The 14,044-nt window shown below is 57.2% G+C and overlaps 3 protein-coding genes across 8 annotated transcripts; 2 read left to right on the top strand and 1 right to left on the bottom strand.

Annotated features, from left to right (window-relative positions):
- Positions 1 to 7: 7 nt before the first annotated feature.
- On the bottom strand, positions 8 to 6,830 carry RXRB (retinoid X receptor beta). Of its 4 annotated transcripts, none has more exons than XM_006105470.3 (10): positions 6,380 to 6,830; positions 5,483 to 5,730; positions 4,835 to 4,991; positions 4,343 to 4,522; positions 2,757 to 2,929; positions 2,231 to 2,360; positions 1,906 to 2,038; positions 1,699 to 1,802; positions 1,264 to 1,369; positions 8 to 1,129 (listed from the first exon to the last, which is right to left on the bottom strand). In XM_006105470.3, exons 1-10 carry the CDS (start codon positions 6,609 to 6,611, stop codon positions 982 to 984), a joined length of 1,611 nt encoding a protein of 536 aa, XP_006105532.1. In that variant the 5' UTR covers positions 6,612 to 6,830; the 3' UTR covers positions 8 to 981. The 4 variants fall into 4 exon arrangements, with proteins under 4 accessions (XP_006105532.1, XP_006105533.1, XP_023602266.1 ...); XM_006105471.3 differs by having other exon boundaries at positions 1,699 to 1,790; XM_023746498.1 differs by lacking the exon at positions 5,483 to 5,730.
- Positions 6,831 to 6,961: 131 nt separating this feature from the next.
- SLC39A7 (solute carrier family 39 member 7) lies at positions 6,962 to 11,185 on the top strand. Of its 2 annotated transcripts, XM_006105472.3 has the most exons (8): positions 6,962 to 7,051; positions 7,345 to 7,747; positions 7,836 to 8,004; positions 8,438 to 8,491; positions 8,620 to 8,772; positions 8,890 to 9,030; positions 9,240 to 9,436; positions 10,300 to 11,185. In XM_006105472.3, exons 2-8 carry the CDS (start codon positions 7,349 to 7,351, stop codon positions 10,570 to 10,572), a joined length of 1,386 nt encoding a protein of 461 aa, XP_006105534.1. In that variant the 5' UTR covers positions 6,962 to 7,051; positions 7,345 to 7,348; the 3' UTR covers positions 10,573 to 11,185. The 2 variants fall into 2 exon arrangements, with proteins under 2 accessions (XP_006105534.1, XP_023602268.1); XM_023746500.1 differs by lacking the exon at positions 8,890 to 9,030.
- Positions 11,186 to 11,360: 175 nt separating this feature from the next.
- On the top strand, positions 11,361 to 13,491 carry HSD17B8 (hydroxysteroid 17-beta dehydrogenase 8). Of its 2 annotated transcripts, none has more exons than XM_014447608.2 (9): positions 11,361 to 11,453; positions 11,595 to 11,812; positions 11,904 to 12,020; positions 12,158 to 12,229; positions 12,321 to 12,406; positions 12,519 to 12,603; positions 12,822 to 12,864; positions 13,056 to 13,130; positions 13,301 to 13,491. In XM_014447608.2, exons 1-9 carry the CDS (start codon positions 11,408 to 11,410, stop codon positions 13,315 to 13,317), a joined length of 759 nt encoding a protein of 252 aa, XP_014303094.1. In that variant the 5' UTR covers positions 11,361 to 11,407; the 3' UTR covers positions 13,318 to 13,491. The 2 variants fall into 2 exon arrangements, with proteins under 2 accessions (XP_014303094.1, XP_006105531.1); XM_006105469.3 differs by having other exon boundaries at positions 12,137 to 12,229; positions 13,301 to 13,484.
- The last annotated feature ends 553 nt before the right edge of the window (positions 13,492 to 14,044 follow it).

Genomic DNA, 14,044 nt, shown 5'->3' with positions numbered 1-14,044 from the left:
GAACCCCAGAGAGAAGAGCTGCAGGGAAAAATCATGCAGCCCCGGCGCCCCATCTCTGCAGGCCGGCACCCCATCTCTGCAGGCCCGCACCCCATCTCTGCAGGCCGGCCACCTCCCCTCAACACCCGCCTGGCCCAGGGCTAGGGAAGCCCTGCCATCGCAGCCCAGGCCCCGTCCCTGTCAGTCAGAAGGGAAGAGATGGGCGAGGGCTTGAGAGGGCCAGGGCTTCAAGAGCCCCAGGGCCACCGTCTTGGGGCCCTGCCTTTCCCACATTCCACCTCCACCACTGGCATCTTAGTCAACCTGGGGAAGTACAGTACTTCTTTGAGTCTAACTGTAAATCTCTATCCTCAGAGGAAATTAAAAATAGCAGATGGGCTCCTACATCTCTACCCACCCCTTCACCACCACCACCTTATTTCTCAGTCTGACTGCAGGAGGTGACGTGCGAGAGGTGACTCCGGACAGGGGGCAGTGACAGAGTAGCCCCGAGCTGCTAGGCTTGGTTAGAGGAAGGCCTGTCAGAGCCCTACTCCCATGTCCATCACTTTGGGGGGCCTGCCCCCCAATATCCATCTCTGGGAGAGTTCCCATATCCACTCTCCAGACAGGGAGCTAAGTGAGGCAAGATGAACAGGAAGCAAGGCCCTGGGAGGAGGCCAGTGCTTTGTGCTGGGGAAGATCATTCCAGGCGGGGTGGGAACTCACCCCAAGTCATGGCAGACCCAGACCAATTCAGAGGCCCGAGGCCACTGAAGGAAGAGGTCCAGCTCTCATAGGGCCTGGGGTCCCCTCTGACTTGGGATATCAAGCAAACCCCTTGGAGGGTTGATGGATCCCCTGGAGGTCTCAGTCCTGCTCCCTAGTCCTCACCCCACCAAGACTCCAGGCACACGGCCCTCCCCACCCTGCCCCAAGGCTTGGCGTCCCCCTCGGATGTGCACTCCTCAAGTGCGGGAAGCACCACGTCTGTGTCTGGGCTCAGGCCAGCTGGTGGGGCGCCTCGAGCATCTCCATGAGGAAGGTGTCGATGGGGGTGTCACCGATGAGCTTGAAGAAAAACAGGTGCTCTAGACACTTAAGGCCAATGGATCTGAGAGCAGGAAGACGTAGCAGCAGCTTGGCAAACCTGGGGGGGGGCGGCGAGAGAAAGGGAGTGAGAGGTGCAATCGCATGGGCCCTGAACACACCCGTGGCCCCCCAACCTCCACCCCATGGGATCCTCAGTCCCCACAATCCCTCGCCCCCACAACTCCTTCTTACCGTCCCTGCTGCTCAGGGTACTTCTGTTTGCAATAGGTCTCCAGTGATGCGTACACTTTCTCCCGCAGGACCTCCACCTCACTGGGGTTGGAGAGGCCCTTGGCGTCTGGAACAGCAGGGAAGAGAGGAAGGAGGAGGAGGCAGGCCAACCACATCAGCACAAACGGGGAGATGTGGCCCACGTGAATAGCTGTTCCCTTCCGGGCCCCATCTACTTGCCCTTCTCCAGATGCCTGGTCAGGGAGCAGGGCACATGGGGTTTGTGGGAGGGGTCAGAAGGGGAATGCATCGTGGATATGGGATGTTCTTAGTTATCTGGGAGATTTCCGGGCAGAGGGTCTTACTGAGGGGATAGCTGGGTAACTTAGGAGTCTCCGGAGAAGAGGAGGCTCCAAGGTTGCTTTGGTCTTGAGAGATGGGATGACCTCCTCTTACCTGGATTGAACAGAATGATTGCCCTCAGGCAGCCAAGCTCTGTCTTGTCCATCCTCATGTCACGCATTTTGGACACTAGCTCTGTCAGCACCCTGGAGAGGGACCTGCAGGTCACTCAAAGGTCACAGCTCAGCCAGCCTTGGACACGGACCAGCCTATAGCCCCACCCCCTCTACCTATAGGCCAGCCCAGCGGAGGGCCACTGACCGATCAAAGATGGCTCCCACGCCTGCAGAATGGGCTGAGTTGCGGTGCACGTGAAGACCTGTGGCGAGGAGGATGCCATCTCGGACATCAATGGATCGATGGGAGAAGGAGGCAATGAGGAGCTCATTCCAGCCTGGGCGGGGAGCAACAAGGGCCAGGAGCCAGAGATCAGGCCAAGGGATTCAAAGCACACCAGGGGAAGAGAAGAAAGGTGGCGAGGTCAATGAGCTTGGCTCCCTGAGTATGCAAGTGTGCACTGGGGTCACTGAAGGTCATGTCAAAGGGGTCAAATGTCAAGAGGTCAAAGGGATCCAAGGTCACTGACCTGCCCGTAGCAATATGACCTGGTCATCCAGAGGCAAGGAGGAAAAGTGTGGGATCCTCTTCGCCCACTCAACAAGCGTGAATAGCTGTTTGTCAGCTGCCTGACAGATGTTAGTCACAGGGTCGTTTGGCTGCAGGGGGTGGGGGGTAAGAGTTATGGGAGGTTTAGAAGTACACTGGGAGCCCCCTTGTAAGAGACTTTGATACCCCCTCCTACAACGTGGTATATCTCTTCAAGCCCCATCTAAACTGACCCCTGTAAGTCAGGCTTTTCTTCTGGCATTTGTGAAAACATGTATTTGGGACTTGCTGTGGTTCTGCCAACCAGTGGGTTGTTCTGGGGGTGGGACAGAGGACACTATCACACCCACCTCAGACATTTAAGAGACCTTGTTTGGCAGCACTTCCAGTCCCAGACAGTGTTAGGAGGGTTGTGAGGGGAACGGAGGGGAGGTGGAGGCAGGACAGACCTAGGCTCCCACTTCCCCAACCCCCATCAGGGAGAATGGATTGACCCCATCACTCACGCTGCTGCCGCTACCCCCGGTTCCCCCAGGACCCTCAACGCCCTGGTCACTCTTCTGCTCCACAGCAAGCTCTGCCTCCAGGATCCTGTCCACAGGCATCTCCTCGGGGGCTCCCCCAGCCCCCTCCCCATCCCCGTCCTTGTCCTTCCCCCGTTGACGCTCCTCCTGTACCGCTGGTGGGGGGGAGGGAGGACAAAAAGTGGAAAGTCAGCAGCCTGCCATGAGGAGGTTCTGAAATGTCCTTAGGGCCTTATCAGCATCTGATGGCCCTGAGGAGATATTTATAGGAACTGGGGAAGTCACTACAAATAACAGACTAGGGACAGTCTGGAAGCAGGGGTTGTAAAAGGGCACATAAGCCAAGAAGGAGAATGGAAGGAGTGGATAAAGGAATTAGGGAGAAAACTAACATTTAAATGAGGGCCAAGCACATTTTAACATTCACTCTATTATAACAACCCTGTGAGTTCTTGTCTCCATTTTTTTTTCCCTTTTCTCTTTTCCTTTTTTTGTTTTTTTTTTTTTGTTAATCCTCACCCAAGGATATTTTTTCCATTGATTTTGAGAGAGAGGGAGGAAGGGAGGGGGAGAGGGAGGAAGGGAGGGGGAGAGGGAGGGGGAGGGGGAGAGGGAGGAAGGGAGGGGGAGAGGGGGGAGGGGGAGGGGGAGGAGGGAGAAACACTGATCAGTTGCCTCCCTAACTCCTTAGATCACACGTGCCCCGCCCCATCTAGGGTGGGGATCCAACCTGCAACACAGGTACATGCCCTTGACTGGGAATGGAACCAGTGGACCCTTCGGAGTGCAGGCCAATGTTCTAACCACCGAGAAACACCGGCCAGGGCTCTTGTCTCCATTTTTAAAGATGAAGAATTTCGGCCTAGAGAAGTTAAATAGCATGCCCAAGTTCACACAGTACATGGTAAGTCATACAACTGAATCCAAGAGTGCCTGCCTGCAAAGTCTGTGCTCTTCTGACTCAACACAGAGGCAGTATAAGGAGCACCGGCCCGGGTCTTCAGAGACGTGAGTTCTGATCGCAGCTCTACCGCTCATTTACTGCATGGCCGTGGAGAAGCTAGGCCTTAGGCTCATCTCGAAAATGAGATTTGATCAAGATGCTCTCTACAGGGTGTCTCTCAGAATTCCAGAGTCAGACCGAAGAAGGTAAGATTTAAAAAGGGAAGGTGCCCTGAGGTCTTCAGTAAACTCTGTAGCTTAAGAGAGTGGAATCCCAGAGTTTGGAGGAGAGACCAGAGAGAGAGCACTGGGTCAAAGAGAGGAAGGGATATTCAGGTTAGAGAGGGACACAGAGAGCCCATCACGGGTAAGGAAAGAGCCTACCCTCACACCAGACTAGGCAGGGGTCACAGGGACAGGCCAGAGGCAGAACCATTAGGAAGGAAACTCAAGGGATCAGATGAGGGTTTCGGGGAGAAGAGCTGATGAGGGAGAGAGAGATCAAATATCGCCCTCTGGAGGAGAGAGAAAACAGTCCCGTCTTCCCTAAACCTTCCCTCTTCCCCCTCCCTCCTCCCTCCTCTCCCAGAGGGTAGACTGGGAAGCCTGGGTGGGCAGGCCCTTACCTTCCCTCTTCATGCCAGTGGCCAAGCACTTCTGATAGCGGCAGTACTGACAGCGGTTCCGCTGGCGCTTGTCCACTGTGCAGTCCTTGTTGTCCCGGCACGAGTAGGTCAGGTCCTTGCGAATGGTGCGCTTGAAGAAACCTTTGCAGCCCTCGCAACTGTAAACGCCATAGTGTTTGCCTACAGGGGGAGGGGAATGGCAATAGCAAGGCTGCATGCAAACCGCTCACCATTAAGTCTCATGCCAAGTCTGCTCTGTGTTTGCCACACACAGAGCTGGAAACGAGGACGTGAGGTGGTCCAGTCCACCCTTCCCTCTACCGCCCCCCATCCCGTCTGAGCTTCAGGTTCTTTAGCTCTCACTGGGCCTCCCCCAGCTACTTGCTCCAAAGAAACCCCATGAGGCCCTGGGAATCCCACAGGGGATGGTCAGTGGCAGACATAATATCTCTCTCTCTCTCTTCCTGTCTGCTGGTCCTCTGAGCCCCATACCTGAGCTTCGGTCCCCGCAGATTGCACATAGCCGTTTGCCAGCCCCAGGGCCACCTGGAGGGGGTGGACAGTGCAGGCCCCGGACCCCTAAGACTGGTGGCTTCACATCTTCAGGGGGGCCAGACCCACCCCCAGGGAGCGACACTGTTGAGTTAATCTGGGATAGGGGAAATAGGGAGGTCATGGGGAGACTCACTGGGAAAGGGAGTCAGAGGCGATGGAAATCATGCCCTAACACCTCGGCAGGGCCCTGCATTGCACATCCCGGAGAGCAGTTACACTGCAGTCTGCGGGGAGGGCCAGCCCTGGAGCACAACCCAGAGACTAGACACACAGTGTCCCTTGAGATAGTGCAACACAGTGGCCCTGAAAGGTATGTATCTCAGAAGGGCAGGTGGGACCAAAAGGGCAGAAAGTCACTGACAGGTGAAAGGGACATCAGGAATATTGGGGTTCCTTTTGGGGTTGGGGTGGACACATGCACTGCAAGATCAGTCACCTCAGGGGATCTCACAGGGACAACAGGCCTGCCAGAATTAGAGGTCTGGAGGTCAGTGGGTCATGGGGAAGTTCACACAAGGATCTAGGGTCACAAGGAAAACAAGGAAATGCAAGTGGAGAGGCAGAATGTGGGTCACAACCTCTCACCTGGGGACTGCTGACAGGCCCGGAGAATCCTGGGGGAGCTGGAGGGGGCAGGCCAGGGGAGCCCATGGAAGAGCTGATGACAGGGAAGGGGGAGCCCAGGGGAGGGGGTGGCATCGGGGGTGGGGGTGGGGCCCCAGAGCCTCCAAGGGAAGGGGCTGCTGAAGGGGGTAGAGGTGGCCCAGGAGGAGAATGGGGAGGGGCCCCCTGGGAAAGAGGATTTGGGGAGGAACTGTCTGGGCTTCGGGAGTCTGAGGGAGGGGTACACAGAGGCACAAAGACACACAGACAGGAGAGACAAAAAGAGAAAATGAGTCTTCGATCATTCAACTGAAGACTTGCAAATCCTCCACTGCTCCCTGCCCCCCACACACCTACCCCGTTCCCAAGCCCAGAGACACCGGTTATCACACAACAGCTCAACTCCTAATTGTGGCGACAGGAGGGGATTCACAAAGGAGAGAAGGGTGATTCAGGCGAGGAAAACTCCAAGCAATGTATTCGGTCACCCAAGGCCAGACGCCCCAGCCGGTCTCCGGTGGGTGGGGCAACACGTGGGCTAAGCCCTCCACTCCCAGCTCGTGGCCTGAACGTGGCCTGAGCGGGAGAGACCCCTCCCGGGACGCAGGACCCGCCCTCCAAAGTCAGGATCCTCAAACTAGGACTCCGGGGCCCCTGCCGGGGAGGGCGGTGTGCGGGGCCTCGGACCGCAGGGGCCGGAGGGCGGAAGCTTCCCCCTCCCCGCCCCGCCCCGGAGGGAGGGCGCTGAGGCCCTGGGGAGGGAGGGGACGCGTGTTTACAAACAAGGGGGCGGGAGCGCCGGGGGAAGAGCACCCAGGGAGGGGGAGGGGTGCAGAGCGCGCGGTCCCCGGCTCGCAGGTCCGCTCGCTGGACACTCACCCCGCCCGCTGTCGCCCATCCCGTCCCGTCCAGTCTCCCCCGGCTCCGGCTCCGGGGTTTGTTGTTCTCCGGCTGCCGCCGCCGCCGCCGCCGCCGCAGGATCCAGCCAGGGCCGTCGCCGCCGCCACCGGGACGCGACCCCACAATGCATTTCTTTTCGCACCCCCACCGGCCCACACTGCCCTGCGGCATGCCGCTGGGGGAGGAAGGGCGGGCGAGCGGCCCAAGACATGACTCCGGGCTGAGTGTCGGGATGCCGAAGAGGTATCAGAGGTCCCCAAGGGTTGATTGCGGGGCCAGCCGAGCACGAAGCAGCCCTAGAGAAAAAGACTCTGGCCTGAACCGGGTCGAATTAAGCGCTTCTCGCTGCTCTGCACCAAAATGACAGCGCCGATGTGGCAGCCATCTTGGTACAGAAGGGAAGTCGCCGTGCTAGTTCCCGCCCCCTCGCCTCGTTGAAAACGGAGGAGGCGGTCTCCGGCCCGGGAACCGGCCTCGCCCACCCTCCCCTCAAATAACCTCCTCATCCGCGCATGCGCGCCGGGGCAGGGCCGGGCGCCGCCATCTTGGTAAAGGACTGGAACCTAGAGACGAGACTTCCTGTTCCCGCGGGAGCTGGAGGCGGGACTGCCACGTCCGAGTAGACCTGGCGCGGAGCGGATCCCGGAGCTGGTGAGCATTCCCCGCTTTTCCCCACGTCCTTCCCAGGCTTTCCCCACCTCATCATAGAGACGAGGGCCCAGAGAGTCTGTGAAGTGGAGGAGCAGAGCTCAGAGCGGTGTCCCGGGCCCTAATCGGGTGGAGGTTCGGAAGAAAAAGAACGAGTTGGGAAGCGCGCGGGTGGGGGCAACATGGAATAGGGGAGCGGCTGGTAGACGGGCGCGGAGGGCGCGAGCGGAGTAAGCGGACCCCGCACAGGTATAGAGGTGATCAAGCGGAGTCACTGTTTCTGTCCCTCTGGTCAGCGTGATGGCCAGAAGCCTGGGGGCCCCCCACTGGGTGGCCGTGGGACTGCTGACCTGGGCGGCCCTGGGGCTGCTAGTGGCCGGACACGGGGGTCATGGCGACCTGCACGAGGACCGGCACGAAGACTTCCATGGCCACAGCCACTCACATGAGGATTTCCATCATGGACACAGCCACGCCCACGGCCATGGCCACACTCACGAGAGCATCTGGCATGGGCATACCCATGGTCACGACCACGAACATTTGCATGAGGATTTGCATCATGACCATAGCAATGGCCACTCCCATGAGAGCCTCTACCACAGAGGACATGGACATGACCATGAGCACAGCCATGGAGGCTATGGGGAGGTTCCAGGCAGCAAGCGGGACCTGGATACTGTCACTCTCTGGGCCTATGTGAGTCCCTAGGGGATGGGGGAGAGAGGGACTGGTTCTGGATTGTTGGGAAATCCTGCACACTTGACCCCTGACTCTCCCTCACCAGGCACTGGGGGCCACAGTGCTGATCTCTGCAGCTCCATTTTTCGTCCTCTTCCTTATCCCTGTGGAGTCAAACTCCCCCCGGCACCGCTCTCTGCTCCAGATCTTGCTCAGTTTCGCTTCTGGTGGGCTCCTGGGAGATGCTTTCCTGCACCTCATCCCTCATGCCTTGGGTAAGTAACTTCAAGTCACTACCTCAAATCCTATATAATAAAAGGATAATATGCAAATCAACCGAACAGCAGAACGACCAAGTCTCTATGACGTGCACTGACCACCAGGGGAGACACTCAACGCAGGAGCTGCCCCCTGATGGTCTGCGCTCCCATAGGGGGCGCACCGCTCAGTCAGATGCCCGGCTCACAGCTGGCGAGCGCAGCAGCAGTGGTGAATGTCCGACTGATGCAGGCCGGGCTGAGAGACCTTCTCCTCCCCACACCCCCAGTGTGTGAATTTTGTGTGCCGGGCCTCTAGTCTTAATATATTTTGTTCTTTGGGCAAAGGGTTCTTTCCCCTTTGTGATCTGTGGCCTTCCAATATTTCTGCAAATATACCCCGCTTGGGGCAGGTATTTTCTCATCTGCCCTTTTCTCCCCCTTCTTTCAGAACCTCATTCTCACCACCTTCAGGAGCAGCCGGGACATGGACACTCCCACAGTGGTGAGGAAGGGGAAGATGGAGACAGGGATTGGGGAACTGGGGAAGGTCTATCCCTCCCAATTTTTCTATACTTGAGGAGGAGTCTGGAACCCACATCTCCCTTAATGTCTCAATGCATCCATCCCCAGGCCAGGGCCCTATTTTGTCAGTGGGACTGTGGGTCCTCAGTGGAATTGTCGCCTTTCTTGTGGTGGAGAAATTTGTGAGACACGTGAAAGGAGGACACGGACACACTCATGGACATGGTCACACACACGGAAGTCATGGACATGGAACACAGGGTAAGCCCAGGAACACCTTTACTGCAAGCCACCTCGCTTGCCTCAGAATCCCTTCATCTTATGGCCCTTAGGTGGGAGGGGAGTTCCCCACTCTTATCAACTCCTTCCTTCTCTCAGAGCGTTCTGCAAAGGAGAAACAGAACTCAGAGGAAGAAGAAAAGGAAGCAGAGGGGTTGAGGAAGCGGAGAGGAGGGGGCACAAGGCCCAAAGATGGGTCAGTGAGACCTCAGAATTCTGAAGAGGAAAAAACAGGTTCAGGTGAGGTCCAGAGTTGGTAATAAGCCTAGGCAAGGGACATCATCATGAATCAGGTGGAACATGTGCAGTGGGTAATGGCAGATGTCTGGAAAACACGGAGGGATTGGTTGTGAAGTCCTCTCTGGGGGAATATGTGATAATGACTGACCAGGGCTGGGATGGGGTGATGGAGCATCTAATTGTTTTGTCTTCCTTTCCTCCTGTATAAGATCTCCGAGTATCAGGGTACCTCAATCTGGCTGCTGACCTGGCACACAACTTCACAGATGGTCTGGCCATTGGTGCTTCATTTCGAGGGGGTTTGGGATTGGGGGTCCTGACCACAACGACTGTCCTGCTACATGAAGTGCCCCACGAAGTTGGGGACTTTGCCATCTTGGTCCAGTCTGGCTGCAGCAAAAAGCAGGTGGGTGATGATGTGCCTCCTACCCTCTACTCCCTGCTCATCCACCCCAAACCCAAGTCTGCCTCTCCTTAGTTTCAAACAAGTCATACTGTTATTGACAATAAGTCTAGAAATGAGGGGAAGTTCGGTTTCTTTTTTCTATAGCTTAGTATTTTTTTAAGCCCTTACCTGAGCACATGTTCTTTGTTTTTAGAGAGAGAAAGGGAAAGAGAGAGAAACATTGATTGGTTGCCTTTTGAACGTGTCCCAACCGGGACCAAACCTGCAACTTAGGTATGTGTCCTGACCAGGAATAGAACCCAGAACCTTTCCGTGCACAGGACAGCACTCCAGCCAACTGAGTCACATAAGCCAGGGCGCTTAATATTTCTTGAACTGTGGTCCATAAACCATCTGAATGGTTTATTGGGGTCTTTCAGACCACACTCCCCACCCTGGATTACTGAATCAAAAGGTCTGTGAAAAGGACCTTTTTGATATCTAAGATTTTTCAGAAAGTGTTTATTCTAGATTCCCTCTTTCATACTCTTTTTTTAAAAATATTTTTTTATTTATTTCAGAGGAAGGGAGAGAGAGAGAGAGAGAGAGAGAGAGAGAGAGACACACATCAGTGATGAGAATCATTGATTGGCTGCCTCCTACACGCCCCCTACTGGGCATGTGTCCTTGACTGGAACCCGGAACCCTTCAGTCTGCAGTGCAGCACTACACCACTGAGCCAAACCAGCTAGGGCTTTATCATACTCTTTTGTTTCCAAAGATACACACCCTATCCATATATACCTATATCCTACCAGCCAAGTCTAACCTACCGATAATCTTTAGATGATGCTGAGTGCCTCTCTCTCTTTTCTGCCCACCAGGCAATGTGTCTGCAACTACTGACGGCAATAGGGGCGCTGGCAGGCACAGCCTGTGCCCTCCTAACTGAAGGAGGGGCAGTGGGCAGTGAAGTTGCAGGTGGTACAGGCCCTGGCTGGATTCTGCCATTCACTGCAGGTGGCTTTATCTACGTAGCAACGGTGTCTGTGTTGCCTGAGCTGTTGAAGGAGGCTTCACCATTGCAGTCACTTCTGGAGGTGCTGGGGCTGCTGGGGGGAGTTGTCATGATGGTGCTGATTGCCCACCTCGAGTGAGAGGTGGGATAAACTGCCCCCACCCCAGCCCCAAACCTTTAGCCTCTCAGTCCTCTGGGTCTGGGGTCTGTGGAGGTTGGGGGCCTGGCCAGACTCATCTGCCAAAGGAAGGAGTTGTTTCCTAGGAAAGTACTGATTTTGGCATGAAAGCAGCAAGATTTGACCGTCTTATAGGAGCTGTAGGGATGAGTATGAGAGGCCAGAGGGACCATCGTGTTGGGCATGTGCTGACCATGTTGTTGGGTGTGGGGCACTAAATGGGGCCATGGAGAAGGCTGGAAGAGACCACTGATGGCGGCCTACGGAGTCTCCTACCCCACCTGTTCTCAGAGAACCAAGCTGCCACACACAGATTTCCCCGAGGTCCTCCTCCTCCCTCCCTCCCACCTGTGGGTGGGGGCTGCAGGGAGGGCTAGAGCCCTGGGAGTCGGGGCAGCAGGCGTCGCGATAAACATCTACTAAACTTCAATCGTGTGTCTTGATTTGGAGGGGAGGGGCTTTAGTTGCTAATCTCATTGCCTGATTTTTGTTTCTAATATTTTTTATATCGCTGTTTGAATCGAGGGGGTGGGGTGGTGACCGGAAATAAAGTACTCGGATCTTCCGCCCCAAATGCATTCTTTGTCTTTTGGGGGGAAATGTGGGCCCCTCATCTTCCCACTCCTCTTGGCCCCAAGTGGCAGTGGCTGGCCACGCCCCCGCGGTGGGAGGTCGGCTCCAGTCGGTGGCCGCCGGCGGCCTGTAGCTGCCGCGGCTACAATTGGCCAGGCTTTGCCCTCGCCACGCCCCCGCTGCGCCCGGGTTGGCTCCGGGCTGGTCCCGCCCACGGCCAGCCATGGCGACTCCGCTCCGGCTCGGCTCAGCGCTGGCCCTGGTCACAGGTTGAGGGGGTCCTCTTTCAGGGCGGGTTGGGGTGCCCTCGGCCTCTGCAGCCGCTGGCCCGAATTTTACTAACCGGCCGGTTAACCTCTGACCCCTGCCCGTTCCTCCCGCACCCACGCCCGCGTGTTCTCCACCCGCAGGTGCGGGAAGCGGCATCGGCCGAGCCGTCAGTGTGCGCCTAGCCCGAGAGGGGGCCGCCGTGGCCGCCTGCGACTTGGACGGGGCAGCGGCACGGGAGACTGTGCGGCTGCTGGGCGGGCCTGGGAGCGAGAAGGGGGCGCCCCGTGGGGCCCACGCTGCCTTCCAGGCTGACGTGTCGGAGGCCGGGGCCGCCAGGCGCCTGCTGGAGCAAGTGCAGGTGAACGCGGGCGACCTCCCCCCTCAGCGCTCACTGCCTCCACCGCCCCGGCTCGCCATGGTTTTTGGTGTGTGACCTCCCTCTTCCATAGGCCTGCTTTTCTCGCCCGCCGTCTGTCGTCGTGTCCTGTGCGGGCATTACTAGGGATGAGTTTCTGCTCCACATGTCTGAGGATGACTGGGACAAAGTCATAGCTGTCAACCTCAAGGTGGTGACTCTGAATCTGATTTCTGGCCCCTTTATCTTGGGAAGGGAGTTGGAGGATGACTCTCGCCCCAGCTGATCCTTCTTTGTTACTCTTCCCCTCCCCCTCCCCCCAACTAGGGTATCTTTCTCATCACTCAGGCTGCAGCCCAAGCCCTGGTGTCCAGTGGTTGTCATGGCTCCATCATCAACATCAGTAGCATCGTAGGGAAGGTCAGGTTGAGTTGGGATGAGGTCAGGGCATAGAGAGGAGAGCTGCTCCTGGGGCCTCCTGATTCATCCCACATCTCTGACTCACCTGTAGGTGGGGAACCTGGGACAAACAAACTACTCAGCATCCAAGGCTGGCGTGATTGGGCTGACCCACACTGTGGCCCGGGAACTTGGCAGGTCGGTCAGACACCTGGGGGTACAGAGGACTGTGCGGAGGCAGGTGGGAGCTCCGAGGGAAGGGCCATTGTCCAGTCCTCTCCACAGTCAGCAGCTGCTCTCCCTTCCACAGACATGGGATCCGCTGTAACTCTGTCCTTCCAGGGTTCATTGCAACACCCATGACACAGAAAGTGCCACAGAAAGTGCTGGACAAGGTAGGCCATGGGTGGAGGGCAGAGAGCAGAACCGTGCAGAGCCCAGCCTCTCTGGGTTTGAGAGAGCGAGAGAATGCTGGACACAGTACCTGGCTAGAAGTAGGAAATCAGTATGTGCACAGGAATGAAGACAGAAGAAAAAAGGTCGCAGACTCAATCTCCAAAAAAAAAAAATCCATAAACGAAACTTTGAGCCACACATGAGTGTTTCCTTACAGGTGACTGGAATGATCCCGATGGGACACCTGGGGAACCCTGAGGGTGAGCGCTGAGTGAAGGGGAGGCTCTGGGAGGCCCTGAGTGAACAGGTCCCACAGCCTGTGGTATCAGAGAGGGTCTCACAGGGTTGATGGTTGGTTCTGTTTCCGGGGGAGGGTTTCTGGTGAGAGATGATGGCTCCTTCGGGTCCATGGGAGTACGTAGGAGCTGCCCTCTCCTCACTGTTCCCGTAGATGTGGCAGATGTGGTCGCATTCTTGGCATCTGACGACAGTGGATACATCACCGGGGCCTCAGTGGAAGTCACTGGTATGAGGCCGCCCTGGGAGGGAAAGGGCTGATCTGAGAGCCAGTGAGGGGAGTCTGGAGCCACTGAAGGAAGGGCAGAAGTTCCCAAGGGCCAGGGACAGAGCAGGGTGGGCGCCCCCACCCACCTGTCTCCACCTGTGCATCTGTCCACATGTTCCTGCCCCTCCCAGGAGGACTCTTCATGTAACTGCCTCAAGGACCCTGGACTCTGCGCGCCCCCCACCACTCTGCGGCCTCCTGCTGACGAGGACTCCAAGTTCCCAGGCTACAAAAGAGGTGGCAGTGTATGGCTCAGGAATGCTGAATATGGGAGGCAGGGGTGCTTGTGACCTTAATAAATTCCAAATCCTCTTCCCTGCCACCTCCGGTTCTTCTTGTGTCCAAGCCCTCAGACCCTTCCCCACCTCCCCCTTTCCCCAAAGGATTGTTCCCTTTCACTGCCTGGTCTCCCAGGGCAACCCCTGCCGCCGGGTGTGAGGAGAGAGTGTGTGTCACTGTGTATTCGTGACTCTCTGGGTCTTTTTGGAGGGAGAGGGTCTTTGCCCCACCCCCCACCACTAGTCCTGCAGCCCCAGTTTCCTTCCCCCAATACCCTGGTCGTTGTGGTCCCCAACGGTGATTTGTCCATGGCCCCATCCCAGTGTCCAGTCTGGCCTTAGGAGGGGGTCTTGGAACAGGTGGCCCTCCCCCACCCCCTCCTTTCTCCGAGTCCCCCTCTCCTTTCTCTCCACCTTACAATAGCTGCAGCCGGCCTGGGGTCGGATGGGGGGGATTACAGGAGGGGGCCAGGATTAGGGGAATGGACCAGCGATGAAAGGAGCTGGAGGAGAGTAGAAGGGAGGGGGCGGGAGGAGGAGGAGGAAAGGGAGGGGGTCTGCGCTGATCGGCTCTGGAGCCACATGAGGACTGGCCAC

Source organism: Myotis lucifugus, unplaced genomic scaffold (assembly GCF_000147115.1).
Source record: "Myotis lucifugus unplaced genomic scaffold, Myoluc2.0 scaffold_687, whole genome shotgun sequence".
Taxonomy (NCBI): domain Eukaryota; kingdom Metazoa; phylum Chordata; class Mammalia; order Chiroptera; family Vespertilionidae; genus Myotis; species Myotis lucifugus.
The sequence above is the reverse complement of the archived record's forward strand: the minus strand, read 5'-3'. Positions and strand labels throughout refer to the sequence as shown.